The 24,247-nt window shown below is 43.0% G+C and overlaps 1 protein-coding gene across 1 annotated transcript in view; it reads right to left on the bottom strand.

Annotated features, from left to right (window-relative positions):
• The window catches only part of IGBP1 (immunoglobulin binding protein 1), a 36,871-nt gene extending 15,088 nt beyond the window's left edge, over nucleotides 1–21,783 (bottom strand). Inside the window, exons 1-3 of the mRNA XM_085896815.1 lie at nucleotides 21,351–21,783; nucleotides 17,291–17,408; nucleotides 4,683–4,870 (exon numbers count right to left, since the gene is read on the bottom strand). Coding sequence (XP_085752941.1) covers nucleotides 4,683–4,870; nucleotides 17,291–17,408; nucleotides 21,351–21,565 — 521 coding nt within the window. The 5' untranslated portion in view covers nucleotides 21,566–21,783. The remainder of the gene's footprint in view (nucleotides 1–4,682; nucleotides 4,871–17,290; nucleotides 17,409–21,350) is intronic.
• Between the last annotated feature and the right edge of the window lie 2,464 nt (nucleotides 21,784–24,247).

The following is a 24,247-nucleotide window of genomic DNA, read 5'->3' on the forward strand; positions in this document are numbered from 1 at the left end:
AGGAGGTCAGCAGGTGTTAGAGGAGATAAGTACTCCATAGCAGAGATGTCAACAAGTCACCTGAGCAAAGTCTTAAGTAAGTCTGAAGTCGGAGGGCAAGTCTCAAATCAAGTGTCACGTCATAATGTCATCATCATAGACCTTGGTAAAGTGTTAGCCTTTAACACTCAAACGGTTTAAATGAGTCATGAGCTGGTTGTTTATATGAGCTTGATGATTTTTTGGGGGGGTGCGTACTCTGTAAAAGGAATGACTTGGAAAAAATTAAAATGACAGTTTAATTACTTTAGTTCAAACTTGCTCACCAGACTTGGTGGTGTAATGCTTAGATTTGTTGACCAAAATGGTGAAATTAGTAACTAAACTCTGTGACCATACTCAATCGTTTGTGTGTCATGAATGTTGGCGATTCCGCTCCGAATAATGGAAGGTCAGCGATTCAAACCCTGGCCAAATCATACGAAAGACAAAAAATAAATTGTGCTTTCCTGCTCAGTTGCTTGACGTCCAGCATTTCAAAGGAGAGAGCACAGCAGACAATCCCCATAGGATAGCATCTATGGATAGCCCCTTGGAGGGGGGCCTGCTGTCATGCGATGAAAGAAGCGACAACATTGTTGTGAAGTCACTGACATGCAAGTGTTGTTGCTTCCCCAAATCTCAGTGGCTGTGTTATTCGTCTGTTTGTCCATGACCATGCGTGTCAGGGTGTGTGTGTGTGTGTGTGTGTGTGTGTGTTCCACTCTGAGCCGTATAACACACAAGTTAAACTGAGCAATTGCATTTAACCCTCTGAACCTATGTGGAGGTTTGAATAGCAGTTGGTAAAAAGTCCACCAAGGTTCAAAGGGTTAAGAAATATGAGATTTGATAACATTCTCTCACCAAGTCGGCTTGTCCTATATCCCACACTCAACCAGCATAAGTACAGCTTCAGTATTACTGTGTTAATCAGTGATAGTGCAGTGCAAATGTTAGAAATTTAGAAACAAAACGTGTTGTAATATCTTATTAAAAACAAAACTTACTTCTGCAGGTGAGTTTTTGGGTGACAAATCAAAATTGGTGTTGGCGATGGGCCATCTTAAATTTTTATACCACAGGTTTGACATACAACACTCATTTTATCCAATGCACCTTCAAAATGCTGATATGCAAATAAGATCACTCTCGGAATCTCCACCATGCCACCGATAACGAAGTTAAGCACACATGTGCAGAGAGTCACTGCAAGCGTTATGCAGTAACGCTCAGTCTCAATGGTGTAACGGTAAGAACGTACACTCAAAGCTCAAACCATTATGTGTATGTGTGTATTTGTTTGTTTATTTATTATTTTCGTTCCATTATTAGCCAGAAAACAGACAAAAAATTTTTTTTTAAATGGAAGAAGCTAAATGGGTATGAACCAAGTAGCAGCAAAAACAATTCCATACGAACGCTGTAAAATATAAAAGTACGCCGTTCAGCAATAATTCGATACGTATGCAATAAAAAGTCCACATCAACCTTGAACCACCCTCAAAAAAATAAAAATAGAACATCATCATATTCGTCCGGTTATTAAAAGGATATGCCTCTGTAAAAGTTTCACTCAAAGCAAGTTTTCAATAAATCAGCTGAGGATTTTACTTTCATTTTGTCCCTTTGCTATAAAGAGGGTTCATCAAACATGCGAGGAAAATATTGTTGCGAATTCTGGCCCGTCCGGCGTGCGATCGGCCGCTTGACTCGAATGGCGACCGCGTCGCCCACCGGAACGGAAAATTCAGTCGTGACCCTCCGGGAACTACCGCCAGGAGCCAGTCACGGCTGGGGGTTTAACCTCACCACAACTCGGTCCGCATTCTACCTGCGCGAAATAGGGTCCGATCGCCGAATGGTCGATTTACCTAAGTACCCGCGCAGATAGCGTACCGAGGAGTTGTACCACGCCACAGGTCGACTTCGGACACGAACCGCTTAAGCGGCTCGTTCCGTACTCCAGGGATAACCGAGCGGAGTTATCGTCGACCTTGACGGTTCAGATTAGTTTCCGGGTGTTTTAAAACCCACTATTAATCCCTTACGTGATGCAAGATGGAGATTCAAACAAAGGAAAGGATGCAGCGAAACGGGGAACAATTGGACCAGCACATTTATTAGGAAGCACGGAAGGCACGTATATTAGAGTCAAGCAAGAAAACACAATAAAAGCAAGCAGATCTACAACCGAATACGATTTACACGGCAACACTGAAGACAGTTCTACTTTTCAAGACTGGCGCCACCCACAGACATTTACACAAAACCCCAAAAGAAAAGGAAGTCGTGACTTCCCTTGGCGCGTCGTCCAGCCCTTGGCGACCATAACTCTGAGTCCCTCCGGCGTGGTCCACTGGGCTCGTGCCTCACGCCTGCACGTGTCGTCCGCCCGACGGGGACGAACGAACAGAAACTCCGACCAGGAACAATCACCACAACTCTCCACAATTCCCCTTTAGGGACAAGGGAACAAGGACAAGGGAACGGCGTTCTCGTCGACCTTCACGACCACAACTCTCGACAATCGACCGAACGAACCAAGAGCAAGGACTCTCCACACCCACGCCTTTTGTAGGGTCGGGATCCGCCCTTCGCTCCGCCCCGCGCCCCGCCCCGTTTCTGGCTCCACCTCCCTTCTGGAAGCTTCCCAAAAAGGGCCGTGCCCTCTTGTTCCCCCCTCCCCGTGCCGTGCGGGGGACGAGGAAAGTTAGTTTTGGCTCGGGGCCAGGGAATTATTCCCCCAAAATCAGGCCCCCACCTTTTTTCACCTTTAACCTCTGGCCCCCACACTTTTCAGCACTTGTATGGACTGGATTTTAGGGAGGATGTCGGAGAGATCAAGTTGCGGTGCATCGTTTGGGAATGTCAAGATCTCGGACCTTGATTTTGCAGATGATGCAGTCATCTTTGCGGAGACTTTAGACATCCTTTTGGGGGCCCTCGAGGTGCTGAATGAGGAGTCGTAGCCACTGGGATTACGGGTTTCTTAGGTCAAAACTAAGATCCAGGCTTTCGGTGACATCTTGGATGCTGCTGTCCAGTCTGTGTCTGTTTGTGGTGAGGATGTTGAGGTCGTGGAGAGATTCACTTACCTTGGCAGTGATATTTATGTCTCTTCTGGCTGCGAGTCAGAGGTCAATAGACGTCTGGGTCGGGCCTGGGGAGTCATGGATTCACTGGATCATGGGGTATGGCGCTGCCGGTACCTGTGCGGGAGGACGAAAGTTCGAGTCTTCAGGTCCTTGGTACTTCCAGTCTTGCTCTATGGATGCGAGACTTGGACTCTGACCAAGGATCTGAGACGGAGACTTAATTCCTTTGGTACCAGGTCTCTTCGGAGAATCCTTGGCTATCGCTGGTCGGATTTTGTGTCCAACGAGCGGTTGCTGAGAGAGATTCGGATGACATTTGTTACCTGCATGGTCCGTGAGCGTCAGTTGCGGCTGTATGGACATGTGGCTCGTTTTCCTGACGCTGATCCTGCTCACCAGATTCTCTCAGCGAGGGAGTCTCATGAGTGGAGGAGGCCAGTGGGCCGACCACGTGCCTCGTGGTTGCAGCAGGTTGACCATCATCTCAAGGAGATGGGGATGGGCTTGGCATCTGCCTGGGGGATGGCCAGACGGAGGCCCCTGGAGTACCGGCGGAAAGTGGACGCAGCGACGCGCTGTTCTGGCACATGCTCCCATACCTGACCTGTGAATTTCCACAGCCGTAACAATATATATATATATATATATATATATATATATATATATATATATATATATATATATAAATAATCAACCTGCTCCATCTACGACAGCATCCATTTTATTTTTTTTTTTTTTTAATCGGGTTTATACACATCCTTTAACTCTCTCGCAACGGAATCAAAGGAAACAAACCACCAACATCTCCTTTTTCTATCAAACCATTTTTATCTTGAATCACTGATAATATCTCGAGATAATTCACACCCATCATACACTCCTCACTAAAGTGAAGGAACAAAGCTTAAGCTTGCACGATGATTATGGTGCATTCAAATCTGTTTACATCCTGGTTGAAGAGGACCAGCACATTGATCTGCACATTCCTTGACAAAGCGTGACCTCAAAGGAAGCCAAAATTAAGCTGTTAAGTGAAAACGACACGATTGCTCAAAATGAGTGTGCAAATTGGCATCGACACCAATCTACAAGTGATCACAGCCAGGTTTTACTCTGACAGAAATGGCTTTGATAATGCATGGAACCAGCACTGTCCCCAATACAAGCTTGGATATGCCATGCCATTGACCATATTACCCATGTATCCGACACACAACCCCTCCGATTTATGAAAGATCAATTGCTTGAGCCAAACTGAATGCCAGTCGATACAAACAGCCTGCTCTCACAATTTGTGGACTATATATAGTTTGTTTTTTTTCATTAAAATATGATTTTTTTTGCTTGTAATTGAGGTAAAGGGGGTCTTGTGGCCTTTCGAGTTGTTTGAAGGCCGTAGTGCTCTGATTAGCTTAGTTTGCCCACCACTGGGCTGGAGGAAGTAAAAGGCAGAGACGAACAGATTGCTGAACTTTGAATCTAAAGTTTATTTCCCAGTTTAAAGGCTTTTCCCTAAATTTTTGAGAAAAGTACAACAATAAAACAAAATAATTTAACGCACCAGACCTCTGAATCTTTGCTTGCCGCCTCGCACCAAGTTGCTCCAAACATGCAGGTCCTCGATCGCGACCACTTTCCTTTCTTTCACTCTTCCTGTCTCTCCCCCTTTCGTCGTCCTCACACTCACCTTGCCACAACCCATAGTTACAGCAATGCCTGAGGAAACTCTTGTAGAGATGCTGGCTTCTGAGCACCTATAAAATGGGGGAAGTATTAGATAGAGAAAGGTAGAAACAAGTTATTTACTTCTCACATACATCTAGCTCATGAAAAAAAAAAATTGACAAATATTACACGAATCTTTCGAAACAATTTCTCTGATACACCATCAGCCTTCCATTATTTATCAATACAAGAAACTAGAACACTCTTTGAGGTCATGAAATTGACGGATATGCCTCCACCCACATTATTATAATTGTACCAAGTTTGATTTAAATCCCTTCAACTGTTCTCCAGCATCACATTTTTACCTGACATGACTTCTGACCTTTGACTGTTTGATGCCGAAATCTAATCAGTTCATCTTTGAATCGTAATATACGTATACTTATACCAAGTTTGGTCAAAATCCCATCACTGGTTCACGAGTTAGCAAAGAAACAGAATTTTTATCGAACGGACCTCTGACATTTGACCTTTGACCTATTGACCCCATAATCTAATCAGTTCATCTTTGCATCATTATACATACTTGTACCAAGTTTGACTTTAATCCCTTCAGCCACTCTTAAGTCCACAGAATCAAAAAAATATCATGTTTGGTTAAATGAATAGATATCGCTTCACTTAACACTTAATCGTACTTTTCTTGAATAAATATCTTGAAATGAAGATTTCAATGTTTTCTGGTGTACTTTTATGCTCGATTGGCCCCGTCCCCCCCCCCCAAAAAAAACGGTGATCATACATCACGTAACCCACGTCATCTCGACCTCGGGTTCATACGTTCACAGTCTTACAGCACCTTCTGCATAATGATTTTGACAATCGTCATAATACGGGGATTCTGATCAGAAAATGATTCATCAAATTCACTTTCTGATGAGTCCAAAGCGAGTTCTGCACCCATTATCCATTGCACGCTGATAATTTTTCCCTTCATTATGGCATGAAAGTTTTCTGGATATTTTTAGAAGCGGTACCCACGGGGGTTGCCTTTTTAAAAAACTAACACCTGAAAAAATTATTAGAATTAATAACCACGTTCAGTTCTTTATTACTTAAAAAAATCTATATAAACATTTTAAAAAGTTATTTATTTTTATGATTCTGTGGACATTTAAGATATTGCGGAAATGAAAACTTATCACGGAAGCACGGATAGTCAGACGGACAACACGAAAATATAATGCCTCCCAGTGACAGTCAGCAGAGGCATAAAAAGAAACTTCATGCTACATGACACACACGCACACACGCATACGCGCACACAGACACGTAGTTGACCCCACTGGCAGCATCAAGGGCTTTTGTTATCTGGATTCTCATCCCCAAAAGCAACAGGATGCAATCAATTGCAGCTTGTCAGTTTTGGTTTATCTTTCTTCACCTTTTGTGACTTCATTTCACAATTAGTTATCCCTCAAACAGGTTGGTCTCTTCCATGATCTTGATCTACAGTATGTGAAGGTAAAAAAATGGCTGTTTACAAATAGTTCACAAGTCTATGGTACCAACAACAAGGCACATTCCCAAGAGCCAAAGCTCACACAAAGGATTGCAATTATACACATAATTGCCTTTTTATTTTCTATACAAAGCTTCAGCTCATATAGTAAGAGCAATGTGATGGAAGGTAGAACGAAACACTACCAGTGAGATATGACAACATGTAATATAGGACAATACTGCCATCATCATAATTAACTGCCAGAAGAAGAAGAAGAAGAAGAAGAAGAAGTCATGGGGAGGAGTGCCGTAGCACAAATGAAGCATGTAGTTTTCAGAATCTCTTCCTTTTTTGTGCTTCTCACTACGCAGGTCAGCAAAGGTATCATAACATAACATAATGTGATGGTTTTGGAAATGTACCCCGGGGAAAGAGCGAGCATACATGGACACGGAGGAGACCCGAGGATGAGTTATTTCAATAGTCTGTGTTGGTAGACCTTTGCCCCATGTCAAGTGGTTGTTCGGTGAGCATGCGTTGAGGATGTCCCCTGCCCCCCTCTCCCCCACTCCTTTAAATGCCCCCTTGGTCCGTTCCAACAATCCCACCTGCTGTCTTTCTCAGTCCACCAATATTCCCCTTCACCAAACCTCAATTCAACAATCCCCATTTCATATCATCAGTCTTTCTTTCAACCTGCCGGTTTATTTTCAACTTTGGTGCATCTGTTTTCCTTACCTTTCAACTCGACTCATTCTTTTATTATTTTCCACCAACCACCCATCGCTCACCGTAAACAGTTGGTCCTCCAGACCTGCACCAAATTACTTTCCCGCATTCTTCCTTCATTCTTCCTTCCCTGCACATCCACGCTCGTCGTGCAGAACAAGGCTCCTTGGGTACGAAGTGGGGTCTGGCACTTTTCCCATGTGCAGTGGAGTGCGGTGTGTAACATGCACAATACAGTGCGCACTGTAGATTGAACGTTTGCGGGCCGGGAGGGAGTGGGTGCCCTCATTGCTGCCTTGGGTGCGTGAAAGGTGGGGAGGGGGCTGCGTTGAAAGCTCCCTCAAAGACAGCAGAATTTTCCACAAGCTGGATAGTGGACCCACCCACATCTGATGAGCACCAATGAGAAAAAAAGGCTCGCACTAGAGAGACAGGAGAAAACCATGTCCTGTGAGGGGAAGGGAGCTCAGAGTTGATCATTGTCTTTGTCCTAAAAGCTTGTTTGGCAAGGAACAGAAGAGTACACAGACTGCAGAGGAGAGAAGAGAGGAGGTCATAGTGCAGAGGAGAGCAAGGAGACGGATCACGACACGACTTGGTTCGTCTGGAGCTGCTGGTCCCGTCGGCACAGCAGAAATGGAGCTGCTCATCATTTGCACATCTTGCACACCGAAGAGGACTTGCCCACTGGGTCTGGATGCCCTGAGACTTGGCTGCGGATCCCATCTCTCAAATCTTCTTGTCTTCTTCTTCTCCCCAGATTGAATGATGGCAATCTTTTGTGTAAATAAGATTTTATAAGAATATGTGTTAGGGTTAAGTCTGCTCTTTTGTGCCTTTTGCCTGGAAATACTCATATCACTTTAATGATTGCTTGTTTCTATGAATAAAGACCTGTAAATAATGTGCTTTTCACATTGGTTGTTATCTCCATTTGCGGGTTTCAGGAGTTAAGAGGAACTCAAAACCACCACCTTTTTGGTGAAGGATTTTGATTCCTGAACCAAACTGTGAAACTTCGTTCTCATAGTCTCGTTCCAAGGGCTCTTTCAGAGTCTTTACTGAACCTGACAGCCTCCACTTGTAGCTCATTTGTAGTGATATTCCCCTGAATAATTTTTAAGTACTCAGTGAGGGTTTTCTTTATCATTCCTGTAGCTCCGACTATCACTGGTACAATTTCAGATTTCTTCAATTTCCAAGTCCTCTTGACCTCATTTTTCAGATCGTAGTATTTGGTCACTTTCAAATTTCTGTAGCATTTAGTCCAATGACATTGGGAACTGAAACCTCAGTCAACAATGCTGACTTTTCCTTTTTTGTGTTTGAGTAACATGTCTGGATCATGGGATCATCTTGTCATGCGTGAGCATTATATGTTCATTTTCAAGGATACGATTTGGTTTGATCTTCCATGATTGTTCTGGGACGGGATGCTGACATATTTACAGATATGCCAGTGGATTACTCTAAAGACGCCGTCATTGTGGTGCAAAATTTATTCTAAAATATTAGCTCTTATGGTTTTTGGTTATTTTAGTTAAACCGAAAGATTAAAGTTAAACCGATTTTTAGTTAAACCGAAAGAACCGTTTTTTTTGGTTAAACCGAAAAATTGATTTAACTTCGCAAATAAAGGCTTTCAGCCCATACAATAAATTTATTAGTGAAACATAGATGATAGACAATGATTGATTTAAAAGCCAATTTGAAACATGATTATTACATTCATGTTCTGAGTATGTATCCGTGTACGAGTATTAATTGACTTGATTGAAGCTTATTACAAATGTGAGCCCCATGGACATGCATGTGAGGTCCATGGGGACATCATTGATACAGCTCTGGACTCTTATTGCAACTTAAACTAATCGCTAACAAAATACTTATGTTGGGTGTAAGTGGGGTTTTGGATGAATAAAATTATGAACCCACTCGCCCAGTAGCTTGCTAAGCAAGTTGGGATGTTCAGCTGATAAATTCGCAGCTTCAAAGCGCAGGGGAGTTGAGGTTGCGTGCCAATATATATCCCTATCTTGTCAAACGTTGTACCATGGGTCCTGTCTCACAATGTTCCTTTGGTGATTACGCCTCCCTATTCCTGTAGTATACTGTGTTCAGTCATAAAATACTGCATGCAGCTGTGTATTATCAGAACACCCCACCTTTTTACCTTGACACTGGAATGTTTTTCAGCTTGGGAAACCTTTAACGAGCTGTTAAGATGTCAATAAGCTTCAATAACAGGTACTGTTCTTCGTCTGACCCATGCCCCCTCTTTTCATGCAAATAATTTTGCAAAAACAAAACCAGACTTGGAAGACAAGACTGAGAGGAGGAGGTACACAGGGACTCATCTTTGTGTTTCTCTGTGCATTTGTTTCTCCCCGTGTACAAGAATACACGATTCAACTCTCACTGTAACTGGAGTTACTGGAGTGACATACCATTCGAGGTTTGAGTAATTCCACCACATCATGTCTTTCTGTGTGCAACAGTTCCGACACGAGTTTTTGTTACATTCCAGGGTTTTACCTAGGTTTTAAAATGACTTGGGTAAAACTGCCGACATGTATAATTTTGTGGGCTGCGGCGGCCATGATCAGTGGGCGCAGGGGGGGTCTCCCCCCTTTCGCCGTTGGGGGGGGTCTGGGGGTTCTCCCCCAGAAAATTTAGTAATTTTAGATGCTCATAGGTGCATTCTGGGGCATTCTGAGCATGCAAATAGAGACACAAATTAGTATCTTGGCATCATCAATTTTGTAAAAAAAATTCTCACTTACAACATATCTTATATTTAGCATGTATGTACTTCACCATAAATATTTAAAATCTTTTTTTTAATCTTTTAAAAAAAATTTAAAAGCAGTTGGGCGGCCAGAAATTGACTTAGGCGGCCGCCCAAGTGAGCCCTATGGATAGAGAACACTGCATTCTGGACTGATACTTTCTGTTTCTACCCCACAAAACCTGCATTTGGCCGATTGGCTCAATCTCGCAATTTTCTTAAAGGCATTGGTGTAGTGCCCTTGGTCTTGAGCATTTATGATGACTTGTTTTCCATCCCAACTAATTTGACCTCTTCTAAGCCATTCCAAAGAGCCTTCCTTGTCAATCCCTATCCTATCAAGCTCTTTTTAAATCTTCCTGCTCTTTTGTCATTCTTCCATTTGTCAGAGCATATCTGCTGATATTTCATTTTTTGGCTCACCTGGAACGTAGTTCGTGTCACCCGTCCGTCCGTCCGTCAATCCATCCACAAATACTTGCAACTTCTTCTCTGAAACTACACATACGATTTTAATGAAACTTTACCACAATGTTCATTACCACTATCCGTGTATGTATCAATGTTTATTCATGGCATAAAAATATTAAAATTAACTAAAATTAAAATATCAGGGTCTAAAATTGGGGTTGCCCCCCAAAAGAGGTATTTACTTTCTTCTCAGAAACTACACACACATTTCCGATGAAACGACCACCACCTTCATCACCCATGATGTACTAAGGTTTGTTCATGACATTTAAAAAAATATTGGGGTCCAAGGGGTTCTATTGGGGGAGGGGGGTTCCCCAAAAATATGCATTTGCTTGCTTCTCCAAAACCACACTCACAATTTCGATGAAATTTGACCACAGCCTTCATCACCCATGATGTACCAAATTTTCTTCACAGCATTAACAAAAATAAATCCATAGGTATTTACTTTCTTCTCCGTTATATATTTTGTGACTCATCCATGCCGACCAGTGGTTCCCTGGTCATCTTATCCAGCCGCTACCAGGTGAGCACCTGGAGATATTGCCCCTTTGCTTTTTTTTTGCCATCATTGGGGCTGTATTTGTTTCTGTTTCGTTTTCCTGGGTCATATCCATCATTTGCACCTGTTTTTGGAAGTTTGTTAAGAAATGGATTAAGGGTCTGTTTTCTGCTCTGTTGTTTTCTTGCCCATGTACAAACGTCATCTGATGGTCTGTTGAGATTTTCACATATTCTGCGAGTCCCACACACGATGTTCTGTGCACTTGGTTAAGCTCCATCACACCAACTCCTCCTCGTCTCGGTAAGTAAAACCTTGGTATGCATTGCTTTTTATGGAATATTTTGTGAATAGTTAAAAGTTTCTTTGTTTTTTTGGTGTCTAAATTGTTATCTCCAATTGTGTCCAGTTTAGAATTGCACAGCTATATTGGAATACCAGAACTGCAAGTTGGTTTATCGTTTTGGTTTTGTTTCTTGGAGAGAGGGACGACTTCAGAATTAGTCTTATTCTGTGTTGGTACTCTTTGCTGATTATTTCACGCATTTTTTTGTGTTCTACCTGGGGACCTTCGTCTATTCCAAGGTATTTATGCGATGCTTCGTTTTCTAGTTGCTGTATTGTTGTACTTTGATCGATTGATTGTGCTGTTTGTTCTTTTTGTTTTTCCTTGTATAAATGCCGGTTCCGGTTCTTGAGTGACAGTGGCGGTTCTGCTTCAGGGTCTCTGCCAACTTTCTCAAAGATAAGTTTTCCAGTCGTTTTTGTCATGCTTTTACTGTCATTTTGTTATCTCTGTGTTTACTGTGTTTCTCGTTTGGTCTTGTGTTAAAACTTGTGCTAATTGTGGAGTTTTTTGTCGTATTTTCATATAGGGGTTTCCTTGAGACCAACCCTTCTTACCATTTGTGTGCGTGATCGTATTTATTATATTTTCTCATTGCCATCACTTTATATTTTCTCCACTTTTCCCTCCACCCTCCTTCAATCCCACTCAAATATAGTTTCATTCTTAAAATAAATGAAAAAAACCTCTTACCTCATGTTGTACCCCACGTGACTTCCTGGACCAACTCTTCTTCCTCCTGCCAATCTACCATATACTACTTTTGCCAACCCACATTCACCATCCACCTTCACAATTTTTAGATCCTCATGGAGGATCGCGAAGTCTTACTCACGTTGTTGTTATTCATCTTCTTCTTGTAGACTTTCTTCTTTCACAGTCTACAGTTTTCATTGAAACTTCCTGAAACTTGGCATATATATGTAAAAAATACCCTGCGCAGACAGTAACCATCTCCGATTTTGAAAATTCCTCCAAGAAAAAAGTTATGACGTCAAAATATCTCCGCTAATGGAAATCGCCTAAAAAATTATCTCCGAAACTAGGCAAGATTTTTGAATTCTGTTTGCGGGAATCGAACAGGGCATAAGCAGAGATGAATTACCGCACATATGATACATCACTATGACGTCATTCCTATTTTTTGACATTTTTTGTTTCACAACACAGAGTTTTCATCGGATCTTCGTGAAACTTGCCATGTATATGCAGAAAGCCCACGCGCAGGCAGTAACCATCTCCGATTTTGGAAATTCTTCCAAGAAAAAAAGTTGACGTCATAATATCGCCGCTAATTGAAATCGCCTATACCATTATCTCCGAAACTAGACAAGCTGTTTGAAATTTGTTTGCGGGAATCAAGCCGGGCATGAGCACAGATAATTTATCACAAACTTGATACATCACAATGACGTCATATTCGTTTTTATGACGTCATCATTAAGAGGACGAGGATCTTAGCTCATTTGAGCTAGTTTTCTTCAACCTTTCCTTTACATAATCTTTAAAAAAAAAAATCTTTATTCTTTTAACCTCTCACGTTACACCTCCTGTAACATTTCTCTACCCCCTCTTCTTCTTCCTGTAACTTTTGTCAAACTATCAGATTCCTTCTGTGTTTGTCGATCCAAATTCACCAACACCAACACGATTTTTCTTCAACCCTTCCTTTACCTAATCTTATGTAATCTTTATCAAAAAAATTAAAAAACAGTCTCTTTAAAATGTTATAACTTCCTCTTTCACACGTGTGATTCCCGGTATTGTATAATAATTCACTACTCTGCTTCTTATTTAAAAGACTGTTTTCAATTTGACCTTTCCTCCATCCCGTGTCTAAAACATCGCACTGTTACATTTCTTTTCTCCATGCTCTTAATTCCCCTTTATTGCATCCCTCACGTAAGTATATTTAATTGCATCTCTGACTTAAAAATTATAAAAATCCCAATTTTCAATGCATGTTCATGTTCCATCAATTGTCCTTTGTTTCCAACTTCAGTGCTTCAGTATCAGCTCCTTCTCTGTTGTCCCAAAGTGTGTGGCGTCTGAACATCTGTGAGCTCCATTCTAACCTAACAGATATCTCACTCCCTCAATCAGTACACTCATCACCAAAAACATGCTCTTTCCTCGAAGCACACCTCCCCTTTCTTCCCAACCCCTCAAAGCTTGTACCTCCCCCTACCCGCTCCCTTCTTCTTCACCATACCTCCACCAAGTCTCGTTCTTCCCCTCTCTCCCTACCTCTGCCATTGCCCTCCTACACCTTGGCCATGCCTGCTAACATAGTCTCCTCTCCCTCTCAAAGCTTCACACTCTTCCCCCCCCCTCAACTCTCACCCCTCACCTCCCTTCTCAAAGTTGCCCCCCCTCACATCCACAAAGGTCCCTCCTTCCCCCTCCCTCTCTCTTCCACCTCATCACTCCAGCTCCTCCAATATTCAACTACCCTCTCTCTTATTACTCCCCACTGTACCTTAACCCATCAGCACCAAGCCTTTTCTCCTCCTCATCCAGCCCTCTCCCCTAGCTATTCTACAATCCCTCACACTTTCAATAACTCTGCTTACCTCCCCCCCCACTCCTCCCTCGTCCTACCCTCCCCCTCCCCTCTTCCTTAACAGTGTGGACCTCCAACATCCAGGGCCTTCCCTCAAACCTGATAGATCTTTACACCCAGGTCACCACTGGCAAACCAGACAATCTGCTTAACAGAAGATTTCCTCCTTCAAGACGTCTCTGACTCCCTAATATTCTCAGTGGTTACTCCCTCCTCCGGTATGACAGACCTGAGCTTCATCTTGGAGGCAGAGTTGCTCTCTTCATCAAAGACTATTCCTCACTCACCATGCACTGTTCTCTATCGCCCACACCCCCAGGAATACCTCTGGCTACCGCTTCCCCTCCACTCCCACCTCATGTTTACATGTGTTTTATACCGTCCACCAAACAGTGAAAACTCCATTTACATCTCACTCTGCGAAAACATGGACCGACTTCTATCTTCTCATCCCAACTCGCTCTTCCTCATATGTGATGACTTCAATTGTCATCATGCCAGTTGGCTAGGTGTGGGTACCTCTCTCATCTGCCATGGCACTTCAGCAAAATCTTTCTGCGACTCAATGGGACTGACTCAATCGGTCAACTTCCCGACCCGGATCTCAACCAATGGTACTCCATCTCTTCTGGATCTGATTTTGACCAATTCTCCGGAAAATATCTGTTCTTCCTCCGCTCCAATCGGTTCATCTGACCACATGCTTGTCAAAGTTGACATCTCTCTGGCTGTTTTTAGAGAGCCATCTCAGCGCTGTTGATTCTGGCATTTCACTCAGGCCTACTGGCAGAGAGTTGAAGCAGCCATCAAACTTCTAGACTCATCTCCCATCTCTACTTCCTCTGACGTCAACAATAATTATTTCATGGAAACTTGCTCTCTCTCATGCACATATTTGACCCATCTTGTCTTCAGTTGTCCTACCCTTCCTCCCGCCCATGGTTCACTGAAGCTTGTAGCGAGGCAATCATCTTGAAACAACTTGCGTTCAGCTCATGGAAGGCTAATCCACCTGAAGACAATCTCAGTTCCTTCCAGAAAGCTCGTAACAAGTGTGTATCCACACCTCAGGAGAGCCAGATAACAACATATTCATAATCTCAAGTCTGAACTCTCAAACCTCTCTCCTTCCTCCAGATCGTGGAAGCATCCAATCAAGTCTGTTTCTGGTGCATGTTCCCCCTTCATCCCCTCACTTACCTCATATGGCCGCACAGCTGACACTACACGTGAAAAGGCTGAATGCCTAAACCCAGTGTTTCCTTCTAAATCTTGTGTCCCAAACCCATCGCTTTCTGTCCCCATCTTACCCAGTCGCACCCAGCTGTCCCTGGACTCTGTGTCCTTTTCTTCTGACAAGGTGGACAGCTTGCTGTCAAACCTCAACTCAGATTCCGCAACTGTTCCAGAAGGCATCAGCCCACGTGTCCTAAAAACCTGCTCTGCTGCTCTTGCTCACCCTCTCATTTGCTCAAGGTCATCTGACATCTGCTTGGAAATCAGCAAACATTACTGCCCTGCAAAAAAGGTGCAAACAGATCCTTGCAACTACAGACCAATCAGCCGTCTCCCAATCATCAGCAAGATAATGGAATCCATCATCGCTTCAGACATTAAATCCTTCCTCTTCTCCAATGGCTTGATTTCCGATCATCAATTTGGATTCAAACCAGGTCACTCTGCCCTGGATATGCTGCTTTTGCTCTTCAAATAATGGATGGAGGTCCCCAATGCCAGACATGAAATCAGAGCCATATCACGTGCTTTTGACATGGTCTGGCACCCTGCCCTGCTCACCAAACTCTCTTCCTATGGTATCCAAGGACATCTCCACTTATGGCTCGCAGACTTCCTCCCATCACAGCCAATGTGTAGCCTTTAATGGAATTCTTTCATCCCTTCTTCCTGTCCAGGCTAGAGGTCCTAAAGGCAGTGTTCTGGGCCCTGTTCTTTTTCTGATTTTCATCAATGATCTCTCCACTCTCTGGAAAATCCTCTATCTCTTTGCTGATGACTCTACCCTCTGCTGTACCATCTGTCATCCCTCAGATCAGCAAGCAACAGCTTCTTTACTCCACAGATCTGGATAAAAATTCAAAGCTGTTCCAACACGTGAAACATGTCTTTCAACCCTGACACATCTCACACACACTCCATCTCTACGAAAGGACCGTCTGGAACCCCCCCTCCCCCATCTACTTTCTCAACAATCCTCTGGAAGAAGTCCTTTCATTAAAGCATCTGGGTCTCACTATCTGCCATGATCATTCCTGGAAAAACTACATTTCCAAGCTGGTCTCCAAAGCCAGTCGCTGACTGGGAATCCTCTGTCGTGCAAAATCCTTGCTTGGCTTTGTCCTTGACCTCCTGACCACATAAACTTTCGTCCACAGCCTGATGGAGTATTGCTCTCCCCTCTGGGCTGGTGCTCCCACCTCTCACCTTTCTCAGCTTCATGCTGTGGAAACCAAGGCATTTAGAATCATTGGCATCTCCCGCAATGAGGCAGAGTCTCACTCTCTCACTGCAGGCAGGACGGTGGTCTTTCTGTCTTCTACCATCTCTTCTCTGGCTTTGCCCCCCACTGCTCTGTCTGAGATATGTTCCCCTCCCCCCATATTTCAGCAGGACACAAGGTCCACCAGCATCCCCCTTCTGGTAAAACTACCAAAATCAAGAATCACTGCTCACCTTCACTCTTTCAATTCCTCTCTTTACCCACCTTTGGAACAAACTCCTTTGTGCGTTAGCTCTCATACGAGCCTCGACAATGCATACAAAAAAAAAAAACAACTCCTTCACACTCTTCAATCCCACTCTCCCCTCCAGGTCTTCAAAACAGGTGTTCACCACCATCTCCTATCTTTCCCCATCCAAAACTACGATCTTTTCTACCCCAATCCCACCTTCAAATTCCCTGCTTTCCTTCCTGAAAGTCCCTGTAATATCCATCTTGTACATCCCGTGTTCCCCACCCCATCTCTCTCCCTTCCACAGATCTCCTCTCGGTTTATTTAGTCACCTCCTCAGGTCAACCAAGTCTGACAGATAACCCTGTTGGAGTTGACAAGGTTAATTGACGTTTGCGGTTGCTTAGCAACCTGCCGGACTGCGGAATTATCTCCTAATCGTCAGCAACCGCTTAGCTCCCAATGGCCGGTTAGCAACCTGCCGGAAGCTGGTGGCCTCTGGACTGGGCATTCCCCTCATGGCGAACCTCAAACCCCGGGCCATAACAATACTATTACTGCAAAAACAAAAACAAAATCAGAGCTCCTCAAAGAGGCATATCAAAAGATGTTTAACCTCTCCCTCAGATGCCACAGGTTAAGAGATCCACGACAAATGGTGCTTCTTGGATCGCCTTGTACTAACCAGTATCCCAAGGATGCCAGATACCATGGCATGATAGAAATATAAAATGCCATGAATTACTGCAGTGCCCCATTTCTACACCCTGCGGTCTGGAAAATAAGAATGGCTTTTGTAATCTCAGTCTATAGCCCTGCATCTAACTGCCTGCCAAATCAAATGACATGGTACACAGTTTGAAGGACAGATACAAAACAGTTGGACAATGATCGGTACTGGTGCCGTTACCAGATTTAGTCGGCTGTCTGGTAAATAGGAGAGATGCTGTACAAGAGCAGCAAGCAAAGCAGGCAGAAAGATGAACTTTAGATCCACAGTGGCCACTTCATTGAGATCTTCATTTGAGCTACGGATGGAGAACACACATACACACACAACCCAACCAGTCATCTTTACTCCATTCTGAAAAAAAAACCCACAATTTTTACACCACCTAATTTTGTCTTCCACAGCTCACCCGCACCAACAAAATGTCCTTTAGAGTGTCTCTGTTGGAATGTTGTGCGAGTGACCCCGACAGACACAACACTTTACTCTGCATGGAGTGTTGTCTGTAGGGGTCTCATCAAGGGGTGGTGTGTGGTTGATGTGCGTTTCTCACCCAAGAACCGCCTTTGCCCACTCCACCCCGGGAAAATAAATAAATAAAGCACTTTTTTTTGCATTTTTCTATTTATTTATATAAATTGGTCTGGTGTTGATGTGACACAGGCAAAATGGGCCAGTTGTCCTCCTGCTTCTAATTTCCTTGTGTATGGAGCCTCATGTAATTAACCCTTTTCTGACTATCGTTTCACGTCATCATCACAATTTCCCTTCAATCATACCCTTACCTCTGACCTTTAATTAAAATAGCCAATCACATGATCCAAACGCAAACAAGCATAGCCTGTCCATTCATAGAAAGTCTTCAGCAGATTGGGAGTATCAACTGTCATGGTTTCCTCTTGTAACATGTCACCACCTTGGATATAACATCAGCAAGCAGTTAAAAAGAAAAAAAAAAAAAAAGTACCAGTTGATCGTCTGGATTTATTAATTTTTTTAAAAGGAAGGAGGCCCTTTTTATTTATTTGTCATTTCTTCAAAATGGCCGCTGATTTTTAGTCCCTGACAAATGATGTTTCCAGCATGCCAGTTTTTTTACCTCCCCACCAAACAAATTACACGAGTCATGCACCAGACATGTCAGTTTTCTACCCACAAACAAATGTGATGTTGGTCATATACACTCACCAAGTCAATTAAAAATACAATCCACAGTTGTAAACAAATATGGAATAAATGTATGGCAAAATTAAAAAATATATTATATAAAAACTACAAACTTGGTACATATTCAAACGATTGGCTATGCGATCTTTGTATAATTGATCTACAGTAAACATTTAATGCACAAATTTACATTTGTGGGATGGACAGCGCTCCCTGATCCAAATCGGAGAAAACATCGCCGAGCGAGCGTCACCAATAACTCCTCCTGCACACTACGTCTTCATGGCTTTAGTTCCCGTCCGAATTTGCAAACAGATGAAAACCATCTTTAAAAACGAAGCTTAAATCATGAAAATGATTCGTCGGGTTTGTGCAATTTGTCCACATTACAAAATGTACGTTTGCCGCGCAATTTGCTCGTTTTAAAAAGTCATATTTTGCCTCATTTTCATCCGAAGCGTGCACCGGATTATACTGCAGCGGTTGTGATGGAACTTACGTACGCAGACGTGTACAAAGATCAGTATTGCTCGCCATATCGCGCATGGAAACGGAAAGTGGCAGATCTTAGCCATCCCAAAGCACAAAAAATAAAGCAGTCTATTTTTTCCAGTGTGACGGTGGCTAAGCGTATGCCACTGTGGAGATTTCATACATTTTGAGGAACGACGGCGGATAACCATTGGTTGAATACAGAAGGGTAATTCCACGTAATAATGGACATGAAGCATAAAATTTGAAAATGTATTTTTCAAAAGGATTTCTGTTGGACGGTGTTTAGTTAGGTCTGAATTTTCATAATTTATGCGATATTTACTCCGTGGATGATGTCACGTGATTTGGCGGCCATCTTGAAAGAACTGCCTCAACGTCTTCCAACGGTAAGTCATTCTGTCAAAAATATGGCTATTTGATGAATGTTTTAATCCGAAGTTGTATTCTCTGATGAATATTACTGATATAGGATCAGGCTGTAACTACTCATCAACATATTTTGTCCATTTCTCTCTGTGCCTATAGATCAACATCAACGAGGCATATGCAAGCAATGAGGCTTATACAAGCTGTTAGACAACCAAATGTTCGCTGATGTATGTAAGAGATTGTATCGATATCATAAAATGCGCCCGAGCATTGACTATCCAATATGTGATCGCATGGGTTACGTCCGTTACATTGCCAAGTTACGTCCGTTACAGTGAACTTTTCAAAATATTTTAACAAACAACAGACAGATCGTATCGTTGGAATATAGAAAGTATGCTACTAATGCTTAGTTTGCTTACCGTGAATGAAAGGTATACTACAAATTCGTTATTTCGTAGGATTTAAGAATTGTGCTATGGCCAATTTTAGTTGTGTCCATTTCGATGTTACGTCCGTTACGCCTCTTAAATGTTGATTTTTGCTTTAGTAGTAGACTACACAGTGGGGTTTGTACCAATATCAGAAAGCCATAGAGACTAATTACAATATGTAATAAAGAAACTCTCTGTAATATGGCCAACCTTTTCAAAATTTCAACATTAGTGATGCAATTTTTGTCTCAATGTTACGTCCGTTGCGCTGGAATTACCCAGAAGCTTTATTATCCGGAGCAGAGAGGAAACGGGTCGTTTGGTCCTTTGTCACCACGGGAAACTTTCAAAGCTGCAAAGCTTCGAAGGTTGGGAATACTTTGTTACAGCTCAGCCGATTTACAGCCATTTTTCCCTGCTGAGCAGTGGTTAGCTTTTTGCGGGCTCCATGCAATCATGGTTCCCTTCTTCAAGCAATGTTTTATGGCCGGATGTCCTTCCTGACGCCAACCCTGGTTGTCACTTACAACACACAGGGATATGGTACATCTATTCTAACCGGGGCATACACCAGGACCAGTACACCGGTACTCATTTTGTTGATCTCGGAAAGATGGTGTTAATTCAGTGGTAACAGGACTCGAACTCAGGAACCTAGGATCCCAAGCCACCACCTGAACCACGAAGTCAACACCAGGCTCTACTTAATTCCAGCTCCTTCCATTAAACTCGAGTAAAAGAGTGAATAACATTGTATCAGTTTCAGGTTTGGCTTAACAAGCAGAGGACACCAAGACTGGACAACACCATATTGGTTTAAGCTTGTTGCCAACAATCGAGTGACATCATCTCCGATTTGCCACTTTTGTGTGCCATCAAATTAGTCACATGACACATCGTACAGTTACCAAAATGATTACATACTACCATGGGTCCTCTAAAATTGAAAGAAAGAAGAAAAAAAAAAAAAAGGGGGGGGGGAAGTTGAAAAACAACCGCATGTGTCACGTTCCTCCCACGTCCACTTCGGTTCTCATTTCCTGCTTCCACTCATTACACCAACAGAACATTGAACTGCCATGTGACAGCTAACATGACGTCAGAAATGACGTCATTAGCTAACATCACAGGCAATGAACATAAAGCAGTGCAGCTCTCGACGCAGAGGCTCGGAAGTTATAAATCCGTCCGTCAGAAATGAAGAAGAAGAACCTCTCGAACTCACCATGTTTTGTTTGTTTCTAGTTTGCTGTTGTTTTGTTTTTCTTCTTGTTGTTGTATTGGAGTTTTTTTTTTGGTTTAGTTTGCATCAGGACAGCATGGCAACCCACATGTTGGGGAAGTAACTGCCAGTCCCCAACGGGACTACTTTTTAAGCGGCGGCAGACGCTTCACAGCAGAGATCCTTCGGACACGAGTACAATTATTTTGGGATGTTTTACAAAATAACAAATAATTTAAAATGAAGTTAAAATTAAAAAAAAGGGGAGCGGGCGGGGACGATCAACTGGTATGTTTTTTGTTTTTTTTAATATTTCGCTTTAATCGGTTAACATGTTTTAGCTCTCCTTGTCGTCATTTCCGGCCGGGAATTCTGGATCTTGGGAATTCACCGTCGTGGTGGATTAAAGACTCCGGTATCCGAACGTCTCGTCGACCACGTCAATAAATCCACATTGTAACCGAAACAACGTGCTCCGCGATGCAGCGCCTCCCGGAAGAACGAAACAAAGGAGGCTCGAGACGAGCACGACATGGCTAAACACGAGCATTACCTGAATATCTGCAGCTCGTTCACCATCGCACTCGCTTTCTCCAGCATCTCGATCGCCTTTTTTGTTTGCTCTTCGTCGCTGTACTCGGCCTCCTCCAGATCCCGTTGCATCCTCCATCCCAGATCGAAAAGCTGTGAAAGACTTTGGCTTTCAGCATTTTCCGTTTCCCTATCAACTTCTCTTGCAGCACCAGCGTCTTCTATTAATTCTGCCATGGATAGGCCCCGACCGTTTTCCTTCACTGCGTCTGCACCGACGACGTCGAAGACGCTTGTTATTTTCTTTTTATTAAAAAAATTTCTTTTTTTTTAAATCGTTGTCCTTTACTTACATCGATAACGCCTTTTATTTACCTATTTCTATTCTCGTCGATTTTCCCCTCTTGAAGGTGAGGCGGAAAAAGTATCGACCGAGCTGATCAATCTCAACACAGAACAAAAAAAAACATTGAGACGCACGATCAGACAAACCGACGAGCCAGTACTTAGCACTTTCATGAATGTATTATTCAAAATAACCATGACTAAAATACCATTTGTTACTCAAAAATATGAAAGCATATCGATAGAAAAAGAAAAAAAAAACTAATTCGCACACTGCACAGCAAGACCATTGTGCCTGCAAATTACTACACCACCGGTGCGACTTACTCCGTCAGGGATTGTAAACTCAGATTAAAATTGTGAGCCTGGATGTGTGCGTAATTTTTTTTTTTTTTATTTTTTTTTTATTTTTTGAGACGCGATGGAGGCTCGTGGAAGAGCGAAATGACGAAGGAAGGTAACTAGCCGGGAGGCGACGATGGTGCGCGGGCATTATTGAACAATGCCACGATAGGTACAATTGAGTTAGTGAAAGCTTTTGAGGAAGCCCTACCCTAAAAACCTATCTCTTCCGTCCAAATTGACCAAATCAAATCGGATTTTTTTTTATATTGTACTTATGGACATTACACACAGCTTCTAGGAAATGAAATGGCGAGAAAAAAAATCGAGAGGGAAAAAAAAACGTTCAAGTGGGCGTGGCTCCGCCCACAAGGGGCGTGGGTCGCCCCTCATACAAAAAGACACAACTAGACCATGATATCTAGCTTGTGACCAAGTTTCATCAAGATCGCATCAAACGTCATGGAGCTATGCTCTGGAGAGTCACAGACAGACAGACAGACAGACAGACAGACAGACAGAGACAACGAAAATAGTGGTCACTGCTGGTGCCCGCGAACCAATAGTGGTCACTGTGGTGTCCGCGGACCAATAGTGGTCACTGTTGGTGCCTGCGAACCAATAGTGGTCACTGTTGGTGCCCGCGAACCAATAGTGGTCACTGTGGTGTCCGCGAACCAATAGTGGTCACTGTTGGTGGCCGCGAACCAATAGTGGTCACTGTTGGTGCCCGCGAACCAATAGTGGTCACTGCTGGCGCCCACCAACCAATAGTGGTCACTGCTGGCGCTCACGAACCAATAGTGGTCACTGCTGGCGCTCACGAACCAATAGTGGTCACTGCTGGCGCCCACGAACCAAAAAGACAGTGAACTGACTTTAGGGGCAACAGTTGGACACATAATGAACGGAGGGGAAACACAGTTACCTGCAAGTATTAAAGAGGGAATTAGGATCGGGAGGGTTAATGGGGGTAACTAATAAAAATTGTTCAGGGCAGAATCTGCACTGGATATCAATCAATTCCAGACCAGGCGTGAACGATGCGGTTTGTGACGCAGAACAGCAGGGCGCAATATTGAGTGGTCTGCAAAAAGTAAGAGAAAGTTTTCCTGAGCATCGCAGAGGTCGTTTTATGGAGACCCAGGGGCCTGTTGTCCCATTGATCCATTGGACCAAATTTTCATTGGTCTTCACGGCCTTGGGCATTTTAGTCGGGAAGCCTTGGAACCCTCATCTGTGACCAATAAATGTCGTGTGTGTGTGTGTGTGTGTGTGTGTGTGTGTGTGTGTGTGTGTGTCTGTCCATGTGTCCTCCATAACTCCAAAACCATGAAACCTCAGAGCCTGAAACTTTGCATTCATACGAAGGGAACTCCAAGGAAGTGCATGAGTGAAAATTGGATGTTTGGGTTAATTAAAACACCCTTTTAAAGATAATTAGCTGCCTTATTTAATTATATCCTTTATCAGGCACATCCTTGGCCACCTCACTGACATCTTAAGACGTCCTCAGTTACCTCGCTGGGGACTTAATTCACCATTTTGTTCAGCCTGCTCAACCATGCCTCAACTTGGAACAGGCCACAATGATTTGTTAACGATATAGTTTTTTTTTCACTTTCCTCACTCATATTATCAAATGCCTGTTCATCATACGTACAAATCGCTGGATACGTTGCAATACTTATAAACGCCAAGAGACACTAGCATTTGTGGCTTTATTTCATTTCTGCACATGCCATAACCTCGAAAATCTCTTAAATGGAAGCGAATTACCAAATTTAAGCTCCATAATTGAACTTAGTCACAGTCCTGACTGTGAAAAAAGAAGCGTTCATTTGTCCAATTCGGACATATTTGATATTTTGGGTGTCTCCGGGAGGTGTGTTTAATATGATGGTTCGGTGATTGCTATCACTTGCCAAGCCGGGGGTTCCTGATCAACCATTTAATTGGAGTGCTTGCTTGAGAGCTTAAGCCACTTGCCAAGTGCCCCACAGTCAATAGCAGTACAGTTCCTGTCCCGATCGGGATGTCCAGTCAGCAGTTGCTAAAAGGCATAGAGGTATGACATGCAATTCCAAATTGGTTAATTTACATGAATCTGGTATGCTTTACAAACGTTATATGGTTTCTCTTTGTGAGTTTCAAAGCAAAATATATTTGATGACACCCCGATATTAACCTGTTTTCTAAATTACAGAAACAATTTTTTTTTCCATCCATCAC

The sequence above is a fragment of the Eptatretus burgeri genome, chromosome 10, assembly GCF_056783735.1.
Source record: "Eptatretus burgeri isolate ZD-2024b chromosome 10, Ebu_testis_v1, whole genome shotgun sequence".
NCBI lineage: Eukaryota > Metazoa > Chordata > Myxini > Myxiniformes > Myxinidae > Eptatretus > Eptatretus burgeri.